Raw genomic sequence first — 21157 nt, 5'->3', positions numbered from 1 at the left:
ATCTAAAATTATCAAAATACCGGATATTGGGGGGTACCGTTATATGAGGGCTATACGATATCGTGGACCGATATAGCCCATCTTCGAACTTGACCTGCCAGCAAACAAAAGAGGGATGTGTGCAAAATTTTAGCTTTCTATCTTAATTCGTTTTGACTGTAGCGTGATTATAACAGATGGACGGACAGGGCTAAATCGTCTTAGAATTTTACGCTGATCAAGAATATATATACTTTGTTGGGTCTAAAATGATTATTTCGATGAGTTACAAACGGAATGACGAACTTAATATACCCTCCATACTATGTATGGTGGAGGGTATAAAAAGAAATTGTTTTAATTATAAAATACTAGAAACTTTTCTAAAAAATATTAAAAAAGTTAAATTTTAGATTTTTTTCGACAATACCAATAAAGCCTGGTAAAGTTTGACTTACAATATGTCTAGATCGTATTATACCTGGTACACTGAGGGAAAAATCCCGTTGCGAAATCAAGCACGTATGTTGTCATTTTCGCAACGACCCGTTGTTATATTTTTCAACAACGGCTGTTGGTGAATTGTGCACGAACGTGCTCAAATTGACACCGAGACGTGGTCAACTTTCGGTACCAACAACAGCCGTGCTTAATTTGTCCATTTGTAATATTGGTAATTGCAGCCGATTACACACGAGTAAAAATGACAACGGTGGTGCATGATTCACACACGGTCGTTGTCAATATGACACCGGTCGTGTATGAATTATGCACCACCACCTGCATAATGATGCACCACCGTTGTTACTTTGTACACCGACGTGCATGAATCGTACACGATCGTTGCCATTTTAGCAACTACCGTGTATGAATCATGCACCACCGTTGTCATTTTTTTACTCGTGTGCAATCGGCTGCATATTTACCATTTTTTCCGTGTTATTGAAAGAGAAAGGACGCATTGTGCAAAAAATTTATTGAAAATGAATAATAATTCGCAAGATCCTCAAAATATCATTGGTGAGTTGTTAGAAATCGATGGCAATATTGTTGTGGTTCGCGATACAAACCATTGCAGCAGTCAAGATGCGGAAAACAATGAGGACGATTATATGTTAAGGGAGTTCTTAAAAGGAATAAATATGGAGTCGCTTTTTGAACAATTAAAAGGTAAGTAAATAAAAATGAATTTTTCAGTTAATCAGTGTAATTAACAAAGAATTTTCTTTTTTGTTCTTTTAGCATCACATGTAACATTTCGCAGCTTGCAGTACTTGAAAAAGAAGATTTAAAGGAAGCAGTGCCACCATTGGGACTGCGTGTTGAATTCAGAGAAAAGCTCTTTGCTTGGAAAAAACGAAAGGTACGTATTATTTGTTTTACAGAGTTGAACTCAGTATTAATATTGTCATAACAATAGCTCGGGATTGATGACGAAACTATGTCAGTTCCATCTAAAATAGGTGAATGGTGGAAACGCAACGAGACACCTGCAAGTACTCCTGGTACTCCCGACACTACAGGTTCGAACTGCTCAAAAGCCAAAGGAATTTTGTCAGAGGTAAGGTAAGAGTAATATTTGTGTAAGCATAGTTAATGTAGTTTTTTATTTAATATAGGATCTAACGGAATTGTTAACACATACCTCGAAGGGGAAACTAGCGCTTGAATGTAGTAGCGTTAATAAGAAATTAAGTGACGAGCAAAGAGATGATATAATTAATATAATTATTGAAGATATTTTAACCAACAATGTTACTCTTTACACTCAAGACTATATGCGCATATTGGATGAAATTTGTTCCGTTTTTCCTCTTGAAAACGAAATGAGGGTAAGATTAACAATATAAACAACGTATCTGATTATGTAGTTTCTTAACTTATAATATGTCTTTATTTTTAGGATTATTATTACATTTCAAGAAAAGGAAAGAACAACGCAAGCGGAAAACTTTATGCCAAGTATAGAAACAAGAAGTCCAAAAGAATAAAGCTTTTGATTTCCGAGCCTAGCACAAGCAAAGCAGCAACTCACACATCTCCTAATTTTTGTAACAAAGATGTTCCCGAAATTGATGAATCAGTTGAAAATTCATTGAAAGCTTCCTTACTAAGAGAATGTAATGATTGGGGATCGATCTGCGAAAAATGGAAAAGATCTTTTAACATACGGCAAAGAGATATAAAAAATTTAAGTAGCCATACATTTCTCCTTGAATGGACGAAGTTGTCCGATGCAAGAGCTTCAGAATTGGTAAGTAGCCATGAGCTATTTATTTGTATATGGATACTAATGTTTCGTTTTAGGTCAACATTGATTTCGATATTATGTATCCACAGAAAGGCAATCTTCTACTTTCTAAATGGGACCAATTTAAGAAAAAAATTTACAATTATTATGGGAAAAATATTCATAACGAACATTGCAAACAACTCTTCGCAAATGTTTTGACGGCAAGCAGCATAGGTAAATTTTAATTCCTGATTTATCATAAACATTAAAAGTAATATTTATTTTATATTTCGGTTGCAGATGCTCAAGATTATATATACGCAATACTGTTGAATTCAGTTTTACCATCACCTGCTAGGTTTAAATGTGGAAACGGTAAATTACGAAAAAAAGTAACAATAGCTGATTCGCAGGAAAGTTTCGTACTGCGACTACCGACAATTAACGATTATAAAAGGCAAATTGATACAGTCACTGAAAAGTATTACAATGCTGGATTAACTATACAGCCATTTATAATTGTGGAGGGTTTGTCCGATTTCAATATAAAAGGTTTTTATGTTTTTTTTAACCACAATTTGTTAAAATTTCAATCGTTCCTCGAATGTTTAGATACATGTTTTAAAATTTTTCATGCACTTTCTTTAAAATATCCAATGCCTGCCAAATTCCATGGATTTTTATCCAAAAATATTTTTATGAAATTAATACTGTATATGATATAAAATCAGTTAATTTGACTTCACTTATTAATTTCTGCAACAATAATTAAAGTACAATTCAAAATGTATATTTGCTTTCGTTGCCGTAAGCATTTTGATAAGGCAAATCTTTTAATAGCTCATTTGAAAACAGACCATTTAATGTCCACTAAATTTTTAAAAGTACAATGCGTTCAGGACAACTGTAAGCAAACATTTACAAAATTTACGTCATTCAGAATTCATTTAGAAAAACTTCACAAGAATCACACAAAAGCTCCACCAATGGTTAAAGCCATTAATGTGCCAGTTGAAATGTCATCATCAAAAGAAAATGATTATACAAACAGTGAAACTGTTATTAACAACAATACAATAGAAAAGGATTTAAATGTTTTGAAAAAGAAAACCTTATATCTGTCTTTACAATTACATGGTCAAAGCTATATGCCTAGAAATCATGTTATAGAAATACAACATTCTGTTTCAATTCTGCTTTCATCCATTTCATGTACAATTGAAAAATATATAACTGATCATCCAAATTATGAAGACTTAAGGTACTTACTAAACTTTTGTAAAAATCCTTTCGAAGAAACTAGAACGGAATATAGACTTTTAAAAATTTTAAAAGAACTAAACTTTTATGATGATCCAAAGGTTTATGTAATTAGCAATCAAGTCTCGGAAATTGTTATCAGCGGAAATCCCAGTTTAGGTCCAAAGTTATCCAATATTTATATAATGCCACTGAAATTCATGATAAGTGCCCTTTTTAAAATTCCAAATCTCTTAGATTTGACATTAGAAAACTCCAAAAAATTCCTAAATTCACCTGTTTTACAAAATTTTACAAACGGTGAGTTATATAAAACTAAATTATTAAAATATCAGTACAATTTAGTTATTCCCTATGTCCTTTACATGGATGATTTTCAAATTAATAATCCTCTTGGAACCCATACATTTTCCATATGTGGTTGTTATATTAGCTTTCCTTCAATGCCACAGCACTTGTTGTCAAAACTTGATTATATATTAACTGCTGCGTTTATACCATCAAAGGATTTAAAAGAACGTGGAAATGAAGTTTCATTTCACAATCTTGTAGAAGAGTTAAAAATTCTAGAAGAAGGGGTTGAAATTTGTGTTCAACAAAGTGTTCAGAAGGTGCATTTTATTTTAGGTGTAATTATTGGAGATAATTTAGCAGTTAATAGTATTTTAGGCTACGTGCAATCATTTAACTCTAAAAGATTTTGCCGGGTATGTAGAAGAAAAAGTCCCAAATGCAATTCGACGCAATTCAGCATTTAGATAGTTTAAGAAACCAAGAGAATTACAACTCAAATGTATTGGAAAATAATTTTCAAGAAACAGGTATTAAAAACAAGTGTATCTTCGAATCTTTACCAAATTTTAACGTCACTGAAAATTTTTGTTTTGATATTATGCATGACATTTTCGAGGGCATATGTGTCTACGATATGTCTAATGTAATTCTCGGGCTGATTCAAGAAAATATTGTTACGTTAGATTGTATTAACAGCAGAAAATCTTTATTCCAATTTGGAGAAATTGAAGTGGGAAATAAATCTGGACCACTAGATTTATGTAGATTGAAAAACTATAACTTAAAAATGACAGCTAGTGAAACTATGTGTTTTACTAATTTTTTACCTTTAATGGTAGGCGATTTAATTCCTTTCTCCAACGATCACTGGAAAGTTTTTATAATATTATTACAAATAATCGATTTACTTTTAAGACCAAGTTATATAGAAGACGATTTAATAAAATTGGAAGAATTAATTAGAGATCACCATTCACTTTATATAACATTATACGGTTCGTTAAAACCGAAACACCACTTTCTTGTCCACTATCCCACAGCTATCCGAAAATGTGGTCCCCTTAAATATCTCTGGAGCATGAGATTCGAAGCTAAACACAAGGAAGCAAAAGCCTATTTAGGAAATACTACATCAAGAGTAAATCCCTGTCGTTCATTATCTATTAAGTCTGGATTGAAATTTTCCAATTTTTTATTAAAACACGAAGATAACTTAGAACCAAATGTTATCATTAATACGCATACCATCGAAGATTTGGCAAAAGAGGAATATTGTTACAAAAAAAGTAAGCCAGTTTTAAATTACCAAAATTGCAAAGTGTCTGATGACATTTTTTTTAAGGGAACTAGGTATAAAAAAAACTATTATTTAGCAACAAATAATGCCGCAATTGAACTTTTCAAAATTAAACATTTAATAATTGAAAATGAAAATGTTTACATTTTATGTAACCAAGTAAAAGTTAAAAACTTTGATTACCATTTACAATCGTATGAAGTTGGTTCTCTGAATGAGGATACAATTTTTTTAATACCAATTTTAGATTTTATTACTTACCCATTTCACTTATATCCTATGAATAATGGAAAAGTTTATTTCAGATTTAAGTTAATTTAATTTGTTTCTATACATTGAATATATGTAATTCGAATTGTTTTGTTAAATCAAATATGTATTTATATTGAATTTATGTAATTGGTTTCGTTCAATAAAATACTTTTCAAAAAATGTCGTTTCTTCTACTAAGGGTATAAAATGGAAAAGGAACGGATATCAAAAAATGACCACCATTGATTTCAATCTGACAACGGGCGTTGACAATCCGACAACGGAGCGTTGACAATCTGACAACGAAGCGTTGACGATCTGACAACGAAGCGTTGACAATCTGACAACGGGGCGTGCTCGAAATGACCACGTATGTGCTCATTTCATGCACATCTGTTGTTGAAATCGTTGCCAAAATCTCGGTGTCAAAATGACAACAGCGTGCTCATTTTGACACCAAACGTGGTTGATACACTATCATACACGGATGTGGTCATTTCATACACGGATGTTGTCATTTTTTCTCTGGGTGTACAATTAAATTGTTTTAGATAAAATCGGATTATAAAACTAGGTTTTAAAATAACAAATTTTTAGTGATATATTTTCTTTTCTCAAATAATAGAAACAAAGGCATAATCTTGCCATTTCATTAAGGATCAAATTATTGTTAATTCGAATTGGCAAAATTAATCTGGACCTTCATTCGAAACATTGGGGCTTTGTAAAAATAATGTTTGAATTAATCCGAATCTTTTAATGGGAATCGATTTCTGTATAAGGAACTAATATGCCTCTTTGGTTATAATGGGCATTCAGAAGTAAAATATTGGACTTCTGTAACATATAGTTGAGATAAAATGTTATTTTCTCTCCATACAATATTTGAAAATTTTCTCTTATTCGAATATGAAAACCACTGCTAAATATCACCCACAGATGTAGGGTATTTAAAAGAAAAATATTTCAGCAAAATATCACAAAACGTCCAAACAAATATCTACACACATACCTGCACATAGTTTTACAGAATTAAATACACTATGAACTCTCAAATGATGTTGGGGTCCGAAATGTGATGTTTACGGAGCCATAACCAAATGTTATACCCAGCAAATAAAATAGAAATCATAAGGTTGATGTTGCTTTGAGAAAATACCAAACAGTTGGGATCAAAAGTGTAGATAGTTGCTGATGCTGACCTTTTATTTAACTGAAAAATGAAATTAGAACTCTTGGGAAGAATGGTATGATATCGGTTCCGTAATATAACTCGCAATGCACATTTCGGCATATTGCTCATTTCACATCCCATAAAATTCACTTTGGGGAAAAGGCAATGCAAAACAATGTTTTTTATACTGTCCACCATATAGTATGGAGGGTATATTAAGTTTGTCATTCAGCACAAAACAGAAAATAGGTCATATAGGTCCACGTCTTCGTATAGCCCCCATATAACGGTACCCCCGATATTCGGTATTTTGATAATTTTAGCAATTTTATTTACCGGAACTATTTCAAATTTGGTATTTGAATTTCCTAATGAATACTACAGCATATGACAGAAAATTGTTTGTGCAGTCCACGTCTTCGTATAGCCCCCATTTAACGGAACCCCCGATATTCAGTACTTTGATGATTTTAGCGACATTATTTACCAGAATAATTTCAAGTTTTGTATTTGAAGTTCGTAATGGATACTACAGCCTATGCCAGAAAATTATCTGTTCAGGTCCACGTTTTATAACCCCCTGGTACTTCCCTATATTCGGTATTTTGATGATTATTCAGATCAGACCTAGGGCTGCGATAAATACTTAGCTACACCAAGTTTGAAGAGATTCATTAATGATTGAAAATTGTGATATATATATCATCCATATTGTATATATGATATTGTATATTGGAATGTGTAAAATTTGAAGATAATCGGATATTTATTTCATGTATTTTATGAGACTTAGGAGGTACCAGAAGAAATGGTTCGATATAATCCGTTTTCATACAATATTTTGTGTTGATAGAAAAAAAATGGGATGTCCCGAGATGGAAAAGAATCGTATGCTCAATACGCATTTTATAAGTATCAGGGTTATTAAAAAATATTGCCCATCTCAGAACTTGATCTATGTTTAAGAATAATATTGCGATGTACCAACTTTTTCCAAACTGGAAAATCCTTTCGTACACACTAGCAAGACTGACGCATGGACGGACCCCCTTAGATCGACTCGAAAACGGATTTGGTCCAAACAAACCACAGTCTACAACCGTTATTTATATTTATATATATAAAAATAAAATTTAGAAAAAGTATTTTTGAGTTATATTTCCCCAAATATCGTTGTTGCAGAGTACATATTACGGCTGCGGAGGACAAAAATAACAAATCGGATGGAACATATATATGGCAGTTATAGCTATATCTGAGCCGATTTTTACTAAAATTGGTGAACTTTTTCTAGGCTGAATGCGGTCGGATTTGCCAAAATTCATGCCATTTGGGCTGATATTGGCCATTTGGTGCGCAATTAACCCGAAATCGGATTAAGAGATATACGGGAGATATATCCAAATCTGAACCGATTTTAATAAAATTAAAATCAACAATTTTTTGCTTTATCTGATATCTGGTACCAAGTATAATTCCTGTGGAGTGCATATTACGAATGTGAGGGACTAAAACACTAACTCAGATGAAACATATATATGGGTGCTATAGCTGTATCTGAACTGAACTTCTACAAATTTAATATAATTCTTCTAGACAGAATTTGGTCGGATGTACCAAAATTCAGGTCATTTGGACTGATATTGGGCATTTAGTGCACAATTATTCTCACCAATTTCAATAGGGTTCGTCCTTATGCCAAACAAATGTTGTGTGGAAAATGTCATCCCAATCGGATAATAAATGCGACCTGCATTTTGTTCACAAGAATACATGGACAGACGGACTGACATACATAAATCAACTCAGAAAGTGATTCTATGGAGATCTTCAAAAGTAACTATGGGTCTATCTCGCTTCCTTCTCCATGTTACAAACAAATGCACAAAGACATAATACCCTTACCACTATGTGGTGTAGGGTATAATTACGAGATTTTCCACTAAACCGCTAATATTTTTAACCCTGGCGAATTCACAAATACACGACAAATTTTTAGCGGAAGCGATTTTTTCAATATTATTTACAATTTTGAATTGTATATTTTCTAAAATTTTTCTACACCCCCAACACTAGTGTTAAGTTCGGAATTAAAGCCTACAGTTATGGAGATGTAAATTTAGGGGTTCAAATGGACCAAAAAATAACATTTTCCTAATTTTGCAGTCGCTCTACATGACTTTTGTGAATTTATTTCGAACGTATAACAACTCGGCGGAGTGCGTAAATAAGATTAGCATCTGGGCAGGGCTATATGACATTATTTCAAAAATGGAATATTCCAAAATGAATTTTGACATATAGAGGCTAACAAGATATTATAGTGTTATAGGATATCACATGGTCGGCCCTGCACGACTATAGCCTTTGCTTACTAGTAATTTTTTTTTTAATTTCGACAAATTCAGCATTTTTCCGACTTTGCTGCAAATGTTCTAATAATTTCAATGTGTAATATGCAGTCTACATTATGGACAATTCAAAGTAAATTTGATAGTACTTGGTTTATAGATCAAAACCCCAAAAGAGTTTCGGGTTCCTATGTCAAACTTGCCTATACCATATAAAAAATAGGTCCAATAATTTAAGATATATTTAGCAACATTTATACGGACATCTTAGAATTTTACTGATCGACAATGAATATACTTTGTTGCGTCTGACATGAGTATTTCGAAGACGTTCAAACGAAATGACAAAGTCAATGTACCCTCCATACAATGGCGGAGAAAAAAAAACGGACGAACTTTTAATGCTTAAATAAAGCCTTTAAAAATAAGAGTATCGGAAGTTAATATTGGAGCCAGTTTTATTTGGACATTGAAATCGATTGGTAAAAAATCATCAAAATACCCTAAATTCAGTTTACTGCTACAGTGGCTTTGAACAACAAATTCTCAGTACAAAATACTGACAATTTTCATTGATTCTTGAGAATAGAATTGAGAACATTTTTTAAAGAAAGTAGAGAAATTGTTTCAATAGAAAAGAAAGAGATCAAGTAAAAAAGCAGTAAGTTCGGCCGAGCCATTTAGAAAAAATTAGTACAATTTCAAAAAAAAAAAAAAAAAAAATTAATAAATAAATAAATAAATAAAAAAAACCATTAAAAATTCTGTTAAAATCTTTAAAATTCCTAATGTTGGAAGGTGCCGATTTATGGGGGATATACGATTTTGTGGACCTATATAGACAAATCTATGTCTAGGGTAAAGTACTCACAAGGAAATCCTTGTGTGGATTTTCAGATAATCCCATTGGAAAATGTGGCTAAAATCATCAAAATACCGGATATTGGGTGGTACCGTTATATGGGGGCTATACGATATCGTGGACCTATTTAGATAATTCTCTTTCAGGGAGTAAAGTGCTCATAGAGAACTCCTCGTGTGGATTTTCAGACTCTTCCATTGGAAAATGTGGCTAAAATCATCCAAATACCGGATTTTGGGGGGTACCGTTATACGGGGGCTATACGATATCGTGGACCCATATACACAATTCTCTTTCAGGGAGTAAAGTGCTCATAGAGAACCCCTTGTGTTGATTTTCAGACTATTCCATTGGAAAATGTATCTAAAATTATCAAAATACCGGATATTGGGGGGTACCGTTATATGAGGGCTATACGATATCGTGGACCGATATAGCCCATCTTCGAACTTGACCTGCCAGCAAACAAAAGAGGGATGTGTGCAAAATTTTAGCTTTCTATCTTAATTCGTTTTGACTGTAGCGTGATTATAACAGATGGACGGACAGGGCTAAATCGTCTTAGAATTTTACGCTGATCAAGAATATATATACTTTGTTGGGTCTAAAATGATTATTTCGATGAGTTACAAACGGAATGACGAACTTAATATACCCTCCATACTATGTATGGTGGAGGGTATAAAAAGAAATTGTTTTAATTATAAAATACTAGAAACTTTTCTAAAAAATATTAAAAAAGTTAAATTTTAGATTTTTTTCGACAATACCAATAAAGCCTGGTAAAGTTTGACTTACAATATGTCTAGATCGTATTATACCTGGTATGTGCTTGTTTTATGTAATACTTGACCACGCCTCTTTAAACGACTTCCAGTGGAGTTGCTTTTGATGCCTTCTTCATTTCATTGCAAAAGAACAATATCTGGCTATTTCCACTAGGTTTTCATTTTAAGAAAAATCCAAAATTTCATGCATCTTGGTCGAATCACACTTGCCAGATGCCCTTAAATAGCAAAGTATTTTCAATAAAATTGTATGAGTTTTCTTTCAAGTTAACGGCTTACTATTCGACAAATATACATATGAAGTTTTAAGCAAAAGTAGGTGTAATAATTAATTCTGCGGCATAATTTCTAAGGATAAGTTGGTGAAATGTATCCAGTCTTCTAAAAAAATGCCAGCGTTCTCTAAAGTTTTCAGATCATTGAAGTAATCGAACCAAACGTATGCAAATAATATTCCTTAAAACAAAGACAACACTTTCTCTGCTTCAACACTTTTTCTTCTCACTGTATATTTGCAAAGGAAAATTCAACATTCCCTTAATACAAGCGCACACAAAAAAACCAAACGAAACGAAGAAGCAAACAGGACAAAAAAAAAACTTCTATTTAAGTTAATTTTTATTTGCTTACATAAAATGTACCAAGCATGAAGAAAGAAAAATATACATCAAGGATTTCATTGTTGCAGAAAAAAAGCTGGAATTTAATTTTTATTATTTGTTAGTTTTCCGTTTTCATGAGGATCTCAAATAAACAACAGCTTTAGCTTCAGCTTCAGCTACAACACAAAATCCTTAATAGACCTCCTGTTCCTACTCCTCCTCTTCCCAGCTGTTCATTGTTCTGTGTGTACCTAGTTAACGATGTTGTCGATGTTGATGTATTTGTATTGCCCTGTGTGACTTGAAGTTTGACGGGTGGATTTGCTGAAGCGAAACATAAAAATTTTAGGGTTGTAATTGAAATTGAATGCACACGCTGAGTGAGTGTGTGTGTGTGTGTTTGTAAGTTGGAGTTGGCAATGATTATGAAAATAACAAATTAAGAACAGTTTGTTGTAATGTTCCGTAATTGGCATGGCTGGATTTTTTCGTAATGGGCTCAACTAAAAATCCACTCGTGTGCAATGACATTGCCTGCAATTTAAGTCTTGCTAAGTCAAGTGGAGTTTGTAGCATGAGGGGAATGTTAAATGTCAACTATATTGGGGGGTATATTTGTTTACATATATTATTTAAAAAACAAATGTTAACAACTTTCAAACTATTGTGTGTGTTAAAAATGATTTGGAGAATGAAGTAAATACGGTCTGCCGATTCGTCAACTCAAAATGTCTGACGCTGTTAACTTTAATGTCTTGCCAGGATTTGAATAAACGGTTGCTTTAGGAAAATATTTTTGGAAGGCTACAGAACTTTAAAATGCCTATTTTTAAGAAAATGCTTAATCTATGTCTGTTGAATTGACTAGACAACAAGATAAGAAGACATAAGTCCAGCTGTATCCAGGGTTTCCATAAAGACCCACTAAACCATATAAAACCAGTAAAGAAAATCTTAAAGTCGGGCGGGGTCGACATTACGATACCCTACACCACTTTGCTAATTTAGTAGAGCTCAACATAACAATTAAAAGTTTTTTTAGGGGAGAATTCAATCATACACGCTATGATTATAATATAAGATTCAAGGGACTAAATATGCCGAAGTATTTGTATCTTTTGAATTCGGACTTGTATTGCCCATTTTGTGCACAATTATTTTGAAATCGGATAAAAATATATATGGGAACTATATCCAAATCTGAACCGATCTCGATAAAATTTGGCAAAGATATTTCTGAGCTGTGTTTCATATATTCCCCTGAATATCATTGTTAAGAAGTGCATATTACGGCTGTGCGTAACAAATATAACAAAGCGGATGAAAAATTTATATGGGAGCTATAGCTATATCTGAACCGATTCACCAAATTTGACCTACTATCTTCTAGACTCAATTCGGTCATAAGTGCCAAATTCCATCCCATTTGGGCAAATATTAGACGTTTGGTTCACCATAAAAGGTAAATCGGACGAAGTTATATATGGGAGTTATATCCAAATCTGAACCGATCTCCATAAAATTTAGCAAAAGTATTTGTGAGCTGTATTTGATGTAATTCCCCAAATATTGTTGTTACAGAGTGCATATTACGGCTGCGGAGGACAAAAATAACAAATCGGATGAACAATATATATGGGAGCTATAGCTATATCTGAACCGATTTCGATCAAATTTGGCGTACTTATTTTCAGGCCTAATTTGGTTGCATGTGCAAAATTCCATACTATTCGGGCTGATATTACACGTTTGGTGCACAATAAAAGGCAAATCGGACGAAGATATATATGGAAGCTATATCTAAATTTTTACCGATTATCTCCAACTTCAATAGGGATCGTCCTTGGGGCAAACAAATGATTTGTGCAGAATTTCATCTGGATCGGGTAATAAATGCGACCTGTACTTTGTTTACAAAAATACATGGACAGACGGACGGACGGACATACATTAATCGACTCAGAATATGATTCTATGCAGATAATCAAACGGAACTTAGGGTCTATCCCGTTTTCTTTTGCCTGTTACAAACAAATGCAAAATGACATAATGCCCTGACCACCTTGTGGTGTAGGGTATAATAAGAAGAGTTGATTTCTTCCCTTTCCGGGGGTGTAAATTATTTGTTTTATTGATTTAAATTCTAAATTAAAATCTAGTAGTGCTCAAATGCAAGATTATAATACATAGGATGGTGAATCGACTTCGGAGTTTTTCGGAAATTCAAGAGTTGTTCAGTTTATGATCGTTAGTTTGATATTTACGAAGCCTCGGGGATTCTAGGGTTGATATTCAGAGGGTGACCGATTTACATGTTACCGAAAATTCGTAGGAGATCGGAAACTTTTGGGTGTTTGGTCGGATGTTGATAAGTGAAGGAGATTAGGAAATACGATGTTTGTGTTCGAAGTGACGTTTGGGATCTGGACTTTTGTTTTAGCTACCACTACCCTAACTCACTTACAATGTTTGAGCTACGATATGGAACAACGGCGGTCGGGATGTTGATGTCGAGGTTTTGTAAGATAGATCGGGGACTGTTTTTAATAGTCGTTCGGGATCGGCATCTCACTCACGGAAAAAGAGGTCGTCAGCATCTAAGATGGATCACGAATTATTCGGTTTTGGCTGCTCACTGTGGGTGTGTTCGAGTTTAGCTGTTGGTCTCGCTTACAATGGCTAAGAAATTGTTTTGTGCTAGCACTACTCTAACTCGCTACCAATGTTTGAGGTACGATACGAAAAAAAACGAGCCGAAGCTTCAGTGTAACAACGAGTCGATGTACCCCTGTGTAAATAAATAACCGGACATTCAACATAATAGCCGGTTGAAAAAGTATTCCCAACTAATGGTTCTGTTAGTCGGAGGGCAGAAAATGATTCAGAAAATCTATGATTCACTTTGGCAGTACCAAGTCACTCTCATCATAAATAAAACCGAATACTATGTGTGAGTGGCAGTGTCAAGTCAACGAGAATTATTTGCCTTATCCGTTAATTCTAATTCCAATAGAAACTGCGGTGTCTGGTTTGGTTTAAGGATGGGCAGCTACACAAATTCGATAACTACTTTACTCGTTGACCTTTGGTCCATGTGAACTCGAAAAAGGATCGTTTCTTTGTAAACAGTACAAGTTCTGGCTTTGCAGGGCTTACCCCCAGACCAATATTTAGGGCCCAACCGGGCAACTGTACTAGTGCATTAGGTCAGAAATAATAGAAGAAATCCAACACTTATCCATTTGAGACTGCTTCCAATCTCACCATTGTTCCGTTAATCACCAGAAGCCAAACAAGGATGGGAGAATTCCTCTCTGCAGCGTGCATCTGCGGACTTTTTTTCCTCTCTCACAAGTTGGAATTGATTATTCTGCTTTTTAGCATTCTATCTTATCCTTTCAGCCGGGATAGTAAAAATACCAGAGCGTTGAAGGCACTATGGATCGATTCCAGCTTTACATGGTTAAAAGCCTCCTCTATGTCTTGGAGAGCTGCTACCACCAGATCGGTAGATCAGATATCAAAAGACACATCAAAATCAATTTTCGGAATTCTAGCTCTATCCGTTCACTCAATACCAAATGTAGTACCACTTGGTGCTTTTCTCACAGTTATAGCACACCTATCCAAAAACACACCCATATCTTAACTACACACACCAACAGTCCCATTTATATAAAATTTAAAGATTTTAAGTGTTTGTTTTCTCTTTCGAGACGAGCTTAATGATCTGAAATTTGCAGTGAAAAGGAAAGCCAGATAGACACTATCACACACTCACCACTATGCGACGCGTTTCGCCGTTGGTTAAGCGGCTCATCAGACCAATAGAACTTGAGTCGAACCTGGAGAGTTTCTAGTGTATAATTCGCATATGCTAATTTGCAATAAGTTCGAAATATATACTACTTTCCAGAGAACGGCCCTTGTAAGCCATCATCCACATCAAATATGCCTGATGAGCCGCTTAACCAACGGCGAAACGCGTCGCATAGTGGTGAGTGTGTGATAGTGTCTATCTGGCTTTCCTTTTCACTGCAAATTTCAGATCATTAAGCTCGTCTCGAAAGAGAAAACAAACACTTAAAATCATAAAACAAATGATCTTCGCCTTAACAAGGCAAAACTTAAAGATTTTAGCTCCTTCAATCCTAGATGCTAGCAGAGACCTCTGTATCAAATTTGAGGATTCTACTTATACAAAATTTCAGATTTCAATCACTATTTCTTCAACCAATACCAAATATAGTACTATTTAGTAATTTTAGTGCTCCAAAACCACCTCTTTATCACAAACCCACCACCAACAGGAACCCCTAAGCAAGTTTCCAACCCTTATTCTCATACCAAGTTTTAAGTTTTTCACATAGCACGAAATTGTACTATTTTGGAAGTATAGTACATTTTTTGGGAACTTCTTAACCTTAAATTTTGAATTTCCAAAAAATACTTTGGCGCATCTGTCCTGCACTCTCTTGCCCTAATACCAAAATTCAGCTTTCAAGCACTATTACCTTATACCAAATATAGTAAATTTTAGTACTTTTTGTGCACATATAGTATCCATTTGTAAAATCACCTCTTTATCATAATTCAAAATACGAAATTCCAAAATTCCAGCTTCATCCGTTCACCCTGCACTAAGATGTTCCGAATTTTGTACCATTTAGTATAGTTCTTACACTTAGTACACCTTTGCAAAATATCAAACTTACTTACCAAATTGCAAGATTTTTATACCCTACACCACAAGGTGGTCAGGGTATTATGTCTTTGTGCATTTGTTTGTAACATGAAGCGAGATAGACCCATAGTTACTCTTGAGGATCTCCATAGAATCAATTTCTGAGTTGATTTATGCATGTCAGTCCGTCTGTCCGTCCGTCAGGTCGCATTTATTATCCGATTGAGATGAAATTTTTTAAACAACATTTGTTTGGCCCAAGGACGAACCCTATTGAAATTGGAGATAATCGGTTAAAATTTAGATATCACTCTTATATATATCTTCGTCCGATTTGCTTTTTATTGTGCACCAAACGTGTAATATCTGCCCGAATAGTATGGAATTTTGCACATACAACCAAATTAGGCCTGAAAATAAGTATGCCAAATTTGATGAAAACGGGTCAGATATAGCTATAGCTCCCATATATATTGTTCATACGATTTGTTATTTTTGTCCTCCGCAGCCGTAATATGCACTCTGTGACAACAATTTTTGGGGAAATATATCAAATGCAGCTCAGAAATACCTTTGCTAAACTTTATCGACATCGGTTCAGATTTGGATATATAACTTCGTCCGATTTACCTTTTATTGTGCACCAAACGTCTAATGTTTGCCCAAATGAGATGGAATTTGGCACATGCGACGTAATTGAGTCTAGAAGCTAGTATGCCAAATCGGTTGAAGATCGGTTCAGACATAACTATAGCTCCCATATATAGTGTTCATCCGATTTGTAGTATTTGTTACCCACAGCCGTAATATGCACTTCGTAACAACGATATTCAGGGAAGTATATCAAATACAGCTCGGAAATATCTTAGCTTAATTTTATCGATATCGGTTCAGATTTGGATATAGCTCCCATATTTTTTGGCACATGCGACGTAATTGAGTCTAGTAGCTAGTATGCCAAATTTGGTGAAGATCGGTTCAGATATAGCTATAGCTCCTATATATATTGTCCATCCGGTTTGTTATTTTTGTCCTCCGCAGCCGTAATATGCACTCTGTAACAACAAAATTTGGGGAAATATTTCAAATACAGCTCAGAAATATCTTTGCCAAATTTTATTGAGATCGGTTCCGAGTTGGATATAGCTCCCATATATTTCTTTATCTGATTTCAAATTAATTTTGTACCAATAGCGGCCCCGCCCGACTTTAGGACTTTCTTTACTGGTAGTTTATCTTTCTATCAATCTATCTATCCTGCACTCCATCAGTGAATCGTATTTAAAATTTAATTCTAGATCATTCCGTTTGTTCAATACAAAGTATTAAATTTTTAGTACATTTTAGTACTTTTCGTATGCTTTTAGTACGAATTTTCAAAAACCAGGTCTTTCACACGCTTTCGCCCAAGACCCTCATTGCAAAATTTACAGATTATTATTGATTGTATTAAAACTTTAATCCAAAATTGTTAACATCGTATTCGATCTTAGGTCATGTTCTTCCGATATTTTCACAGGTCAACAATCCAGAAAAAACGGTAATTTCATCTAAAATTTGCAAATTATAATATTTTATCAACATATGTCTCTCCTTCAAAATAGATTAATATTTTTAAAATATAATGCAATTTATTTCCGATTTTGCACAAATAGGTGTCAGCCTCATATATATTTTCTACTCAGCTATAAACTACCTTTGTAACTAGCCAAAAAGAATGACCTGCCATACTTAATTGTTTATTTCGTGTAAATACTAATAGTAATTACAATTACTTTCAACATGAAAGCATTAAATCCAATCCTCAAAACTGTAGGCTCCAGGTGATAGTTCCATGTTGAACAGGTCAGACATACTAATACACACACACCAATACATTCATAGTAACAATGTATGTAATTTGCATGATGTAATCATGGCCCAGCCAGAGGTTCATGCAAACATTCCACTTTACATTTGGCCAAGTGTAATTTGTTCCCTTGGCTTTGATATCAACAGCAGCAGCAAATTATTCTGAGAATTTATTTTTAATTAGTTGCACTAATAGGCCACAATGCTATGCAATGCAATGCAGAGCTTGCTGTGATATAGTAGTAGTATTGAGTCAAGTGTGGAGTGGTACCGAGCACCGGTCTGTGTTCTATGTTTTAAATCCACCTTTGGTTTGTTTTTAACTTTGAATACAACAGATATTACCGGGCCTCCCAAAAAAAGCTATTTTCTAAAACGTAAACTCCTGATGCCAATCAAAAAACAATAAATGCCAAAATCATTTGTTGTTAACAAGTACTTCATACCTGCCGCAGTTCCTGCTGCTATCCGCCTCCAACTGGGTTGCATGGCGCATGGATGTATGTATGGGAAAGAATGTGGCATCAACATGCATGTTACGTTTGATTTGCATTTAATACCTTTTGTTTGTTGCCTTTGCTTTGCCGGTGGTTGCCCCCTAATCGTACGGAAAATTATTAATCGCTGAAAAGCAAAGGGACTTAAAATGTCCAATTTTGATTGAAAAAAGGACAATCACAATATTTGTAGATGAGAAGACCTACAGATTTTCTATGAGAAAAACTACAGATTTCCTATGAAAATATCTGTGGGTCTTCTACTAGAACATTTACATGTTTTCTATGAGAAGACCTGCAGATCTTCTATGGGAAGATCAATCCAGAATCAAAACATCGTCATTTGTGATTACGAACATACCCACAGTGAGCTGCCGAACCCGAACGAGTTTCGATCGATCTTAGAAGCTGTCAAACCCGAACGATTATACATCTAGTTTCCGATTCATTTTAGAAGACCTTGACATCTTCTCCCGAGTATTTCTACAGTAAGCTGCCGTACCTGAACGATTATAAAACTAGCCCCTGAGAGGTCTCAGAACCCAAACATCGTAATTTCTGATTAAATTTATTTCCTATGAAATTATCTATAGATCTTCTATGGGAAGATCTACATGTTTTCTATGGGAAGATCTGTTTATCATCGGTGAGAAGAACTACAGATATTGTGTGAGACGATCAAAAGATCTTATGTGAGGAAATCTACAGATCTTCTGTGAGAAGATCTACTGTGAGAAGATCTACAGATCCTCTATGACAAATTCTACATATCTTCTATTAGAAGATCTGAAGGTCTTTAATGAGAAGATCTACAGATCTTCTGTGAGAAGATCTACATACAGATCTTCTTTAGCAGATCTACAAATCTTCTTCAAGAATATCTACAGATGTTCAAGGAAAGGATCTACAGATCTTGTAGGAGTAGGTCTCTAGATCTTCTGTGAGAAAATCTATAGATCTTCTGTGAGAAGTTCTAAAGTTCTTCCGTGAGAAGATCTTAAGATCTTCCGTGGGAAGATCTGAAGATCTTCTATGAGAAGGTCTAAAGATCTTCTATAAGAAGATCTACATATCTTCTGTGAGAAGGTCTAACGATTTTCTGTAATAAAATCTACAGTTCGTCTGTGAGAATATCTACATATCTTTTATGAGGAAATTTACAGATCTTCTGTGAGAAGATCTATAGATCTTCTGTGAGAAGATCTGCAGATCTTTTGTGAGAAGATATAGAGATCTACTCCTTGTAGATGGTAGTATTCTACCGATCTCCTACAAGAAGATCAAAATATCTTCTGAGAAAATCTACAGATTTTCTGTGAGCTGATCTACAGAACTTCTGTGAGTAGATATACAGACATTCTATGAGCAGATCTTCAGCCCTTTTATGAGGCTAGAGATCTTCAATGACAAGATCTCCAAAACTTCATGACTAAATCTACAGATCTTCTATGACACGATATATAGTTTTTCTATGAGGAGATCTACATAACGAGCTATATTTAAACCTTTGTATTTCTACATTGTAAATTTGTGACTTAATTCCCTTTGCTTTAGGCTTTTCTGTTGCTCTTTATATACAACAACTAGCTGTGTGTTTTGCATGATAGAACATGGAAAACAGATGATTTGCAGATTGCCTGTGTACGATATGATAGGCAAGTGTAAGAGCCATTTAAATCCAAGTCTTTGTTAACTACCACTATCACACCTAACCCCCTTCACACACACACACACGTTCACCTACTACTCCATGTAGCCATCATTACATTTGTATTAACATACCCTGACCGAGCATTTTTAATGCATCTTCTTGGGCTCTGTTGTACTATATCCGTTTTTGAACAGTTTACATTATCTTTGATTTAGTGTTGAATTTAATTTTCATTATTTGTATTCAAAGATACATATATTCCGCATAGACTGTCCGACACAAAAGCATTGTTCTACCATTATTGCTTGTATTTGAACTGACTCCCCCTTCCTTCAGTCAAGTTGAAAGTTGATGGGTTGTTGCCATTGCAATTATCCTATTTTGTGTACGAAGTAATTACATTTGATATTGTTAAATGTGAGGTTAGAATCGTTTGTGTGTATGTGTGCTGTAAATTAAACTTAATTTTTTTTTGTTGCAAAATTCAAGAAAACTATTATTCAACATGCAAGTAATAGATATTCTACGATAAGCCTTGAGGTATTATGCTAGAGCATGTAGCAAAATATAGGTCAATTATTTGCTAGAAGATATATTGGCTGGACGTTTTTAAGTTATACTACAAAATCGATGTATTTTCACTTTGGCATTACAAACAACTTAGAGAGAGATGTGGGGTTTCAGTTTAGTCTAGCAGAAGAGATTTTATTTATATAAGCTAATGGGAACGATTATTTGAGAACGATATGGAGTATTTATTGGTAGGCGAGGATACTTATTACAGACATGCTGAGACAAAAATCATGTTGAATTCCATGTTGAGCTCAAAAAGGAAATCTCCTACACAAACTGGATAGAAATTTGCGAGACGAGGTGAAGGAACTCTGTCATCACAACTTGTAGAGCTGAATCGATCTGGCATTGTGTATTCGTTTGTCTATGTTAAGTTAAGCCAGATATCGGATATATAGCTAAATGAATGTATATTTATCTATTAAAACCTCGAAGTACTGATCCTGGGGTCACCATGCTTTATATTGATCATCATGTCTTGACGATTCGAGTCAAGCCCTCTGTCCATGTTCAATTGCAATCAGGTCGAATTTATGGTATATATTAGAATATGCGATTTTTCCTGATTTTGTAATCGCAATGGCATTTTTCATGGATTATAATTTGGGACCTACCAATTTGTACAGTTATCGGATAATATTTTGCTGGTAAAATGGACATTAACTTTTATACGAATCCGGTGAAATCACAAATCCGGAAAACTTAGCCAGATATCGGAGATATAGCTAAATATATACAGAAATCTACATTTACAAACATTGTTTTTAATCTCTTTCCCAGAGAGCGAATAAATACAGGATGAGATCAAA

The 21157-nt window shown here is 34.3% G+C and overlaps 1 protein-coding gene across 1 annotated transcript; it reads left to right on the top strand.

Moving 5' to 3' along the window:
- The first annotated feature begins 1235 nt into the window (after positions 1–1235).
- On the top strand, positions 1236–2525 carry LOC131803428 (uncharacterized). Its single transcript, XM_059124722.1, has 5 exons — positions 1236–1342; positions 1400–1540; positions 1599–1811; positions 1883–2233; positions 2287–2525. Exons 2-5 carry the CDS (start codon positions 1421–1423, stop codon positions 2455–2457), a joined length of 855 nt encoding a protein of 284 aa, XP_058980705.1. The 5' UTR covers positions 1236–1342; positions 1400–1420; the 3' UTR covers positions 2458–2525.
- Positions 2526–21157: the final 18632 nt, after the last annotated feature.

This window comes from Musca domestica, unplaced genomic scaffold, assembly GCF_030504385.1.
Source record: "Musca domestica strain aabys unplaced genomic scaffold, Musca_domestica.polishedcontigs.V.1.1 3, whole genome shotgun sequence".
Classification (NCBI taxonomy): Eukaryota; Metazoa; Arthropoda; class Insecta; order Diptera; family Muscidae; genus Musca; species Musca domestica.
This window is presented reverse-complemented; position numbering and strand designations above follow the sequence as displayed.

Excerpts from the sequence above, each read along its gene's own strand:
- LOC131803428 (XM_059124722.1), top strand. The coding sequence starts at position 1,421 with ATGTCAGTTCCATCTAAAATAGGTGAATGGTGGAAACGCAACGAGACA. Across the intron at positions 1,541-1,598 it reads CCAAAGGAATTTTGTCAGAG|GATCTAACGGAATTGTTAAC; the intron begins GTAAGGTAAGAG and ends TATTTAATATAG. Across the intron at positions 1,812-1,882 it reads CTCTTGAAAACGAAATGAGG|GATTATTATTACATTTCAAG; the intron begins GTAAGATTAACA and ends CTTTATTTTTAG.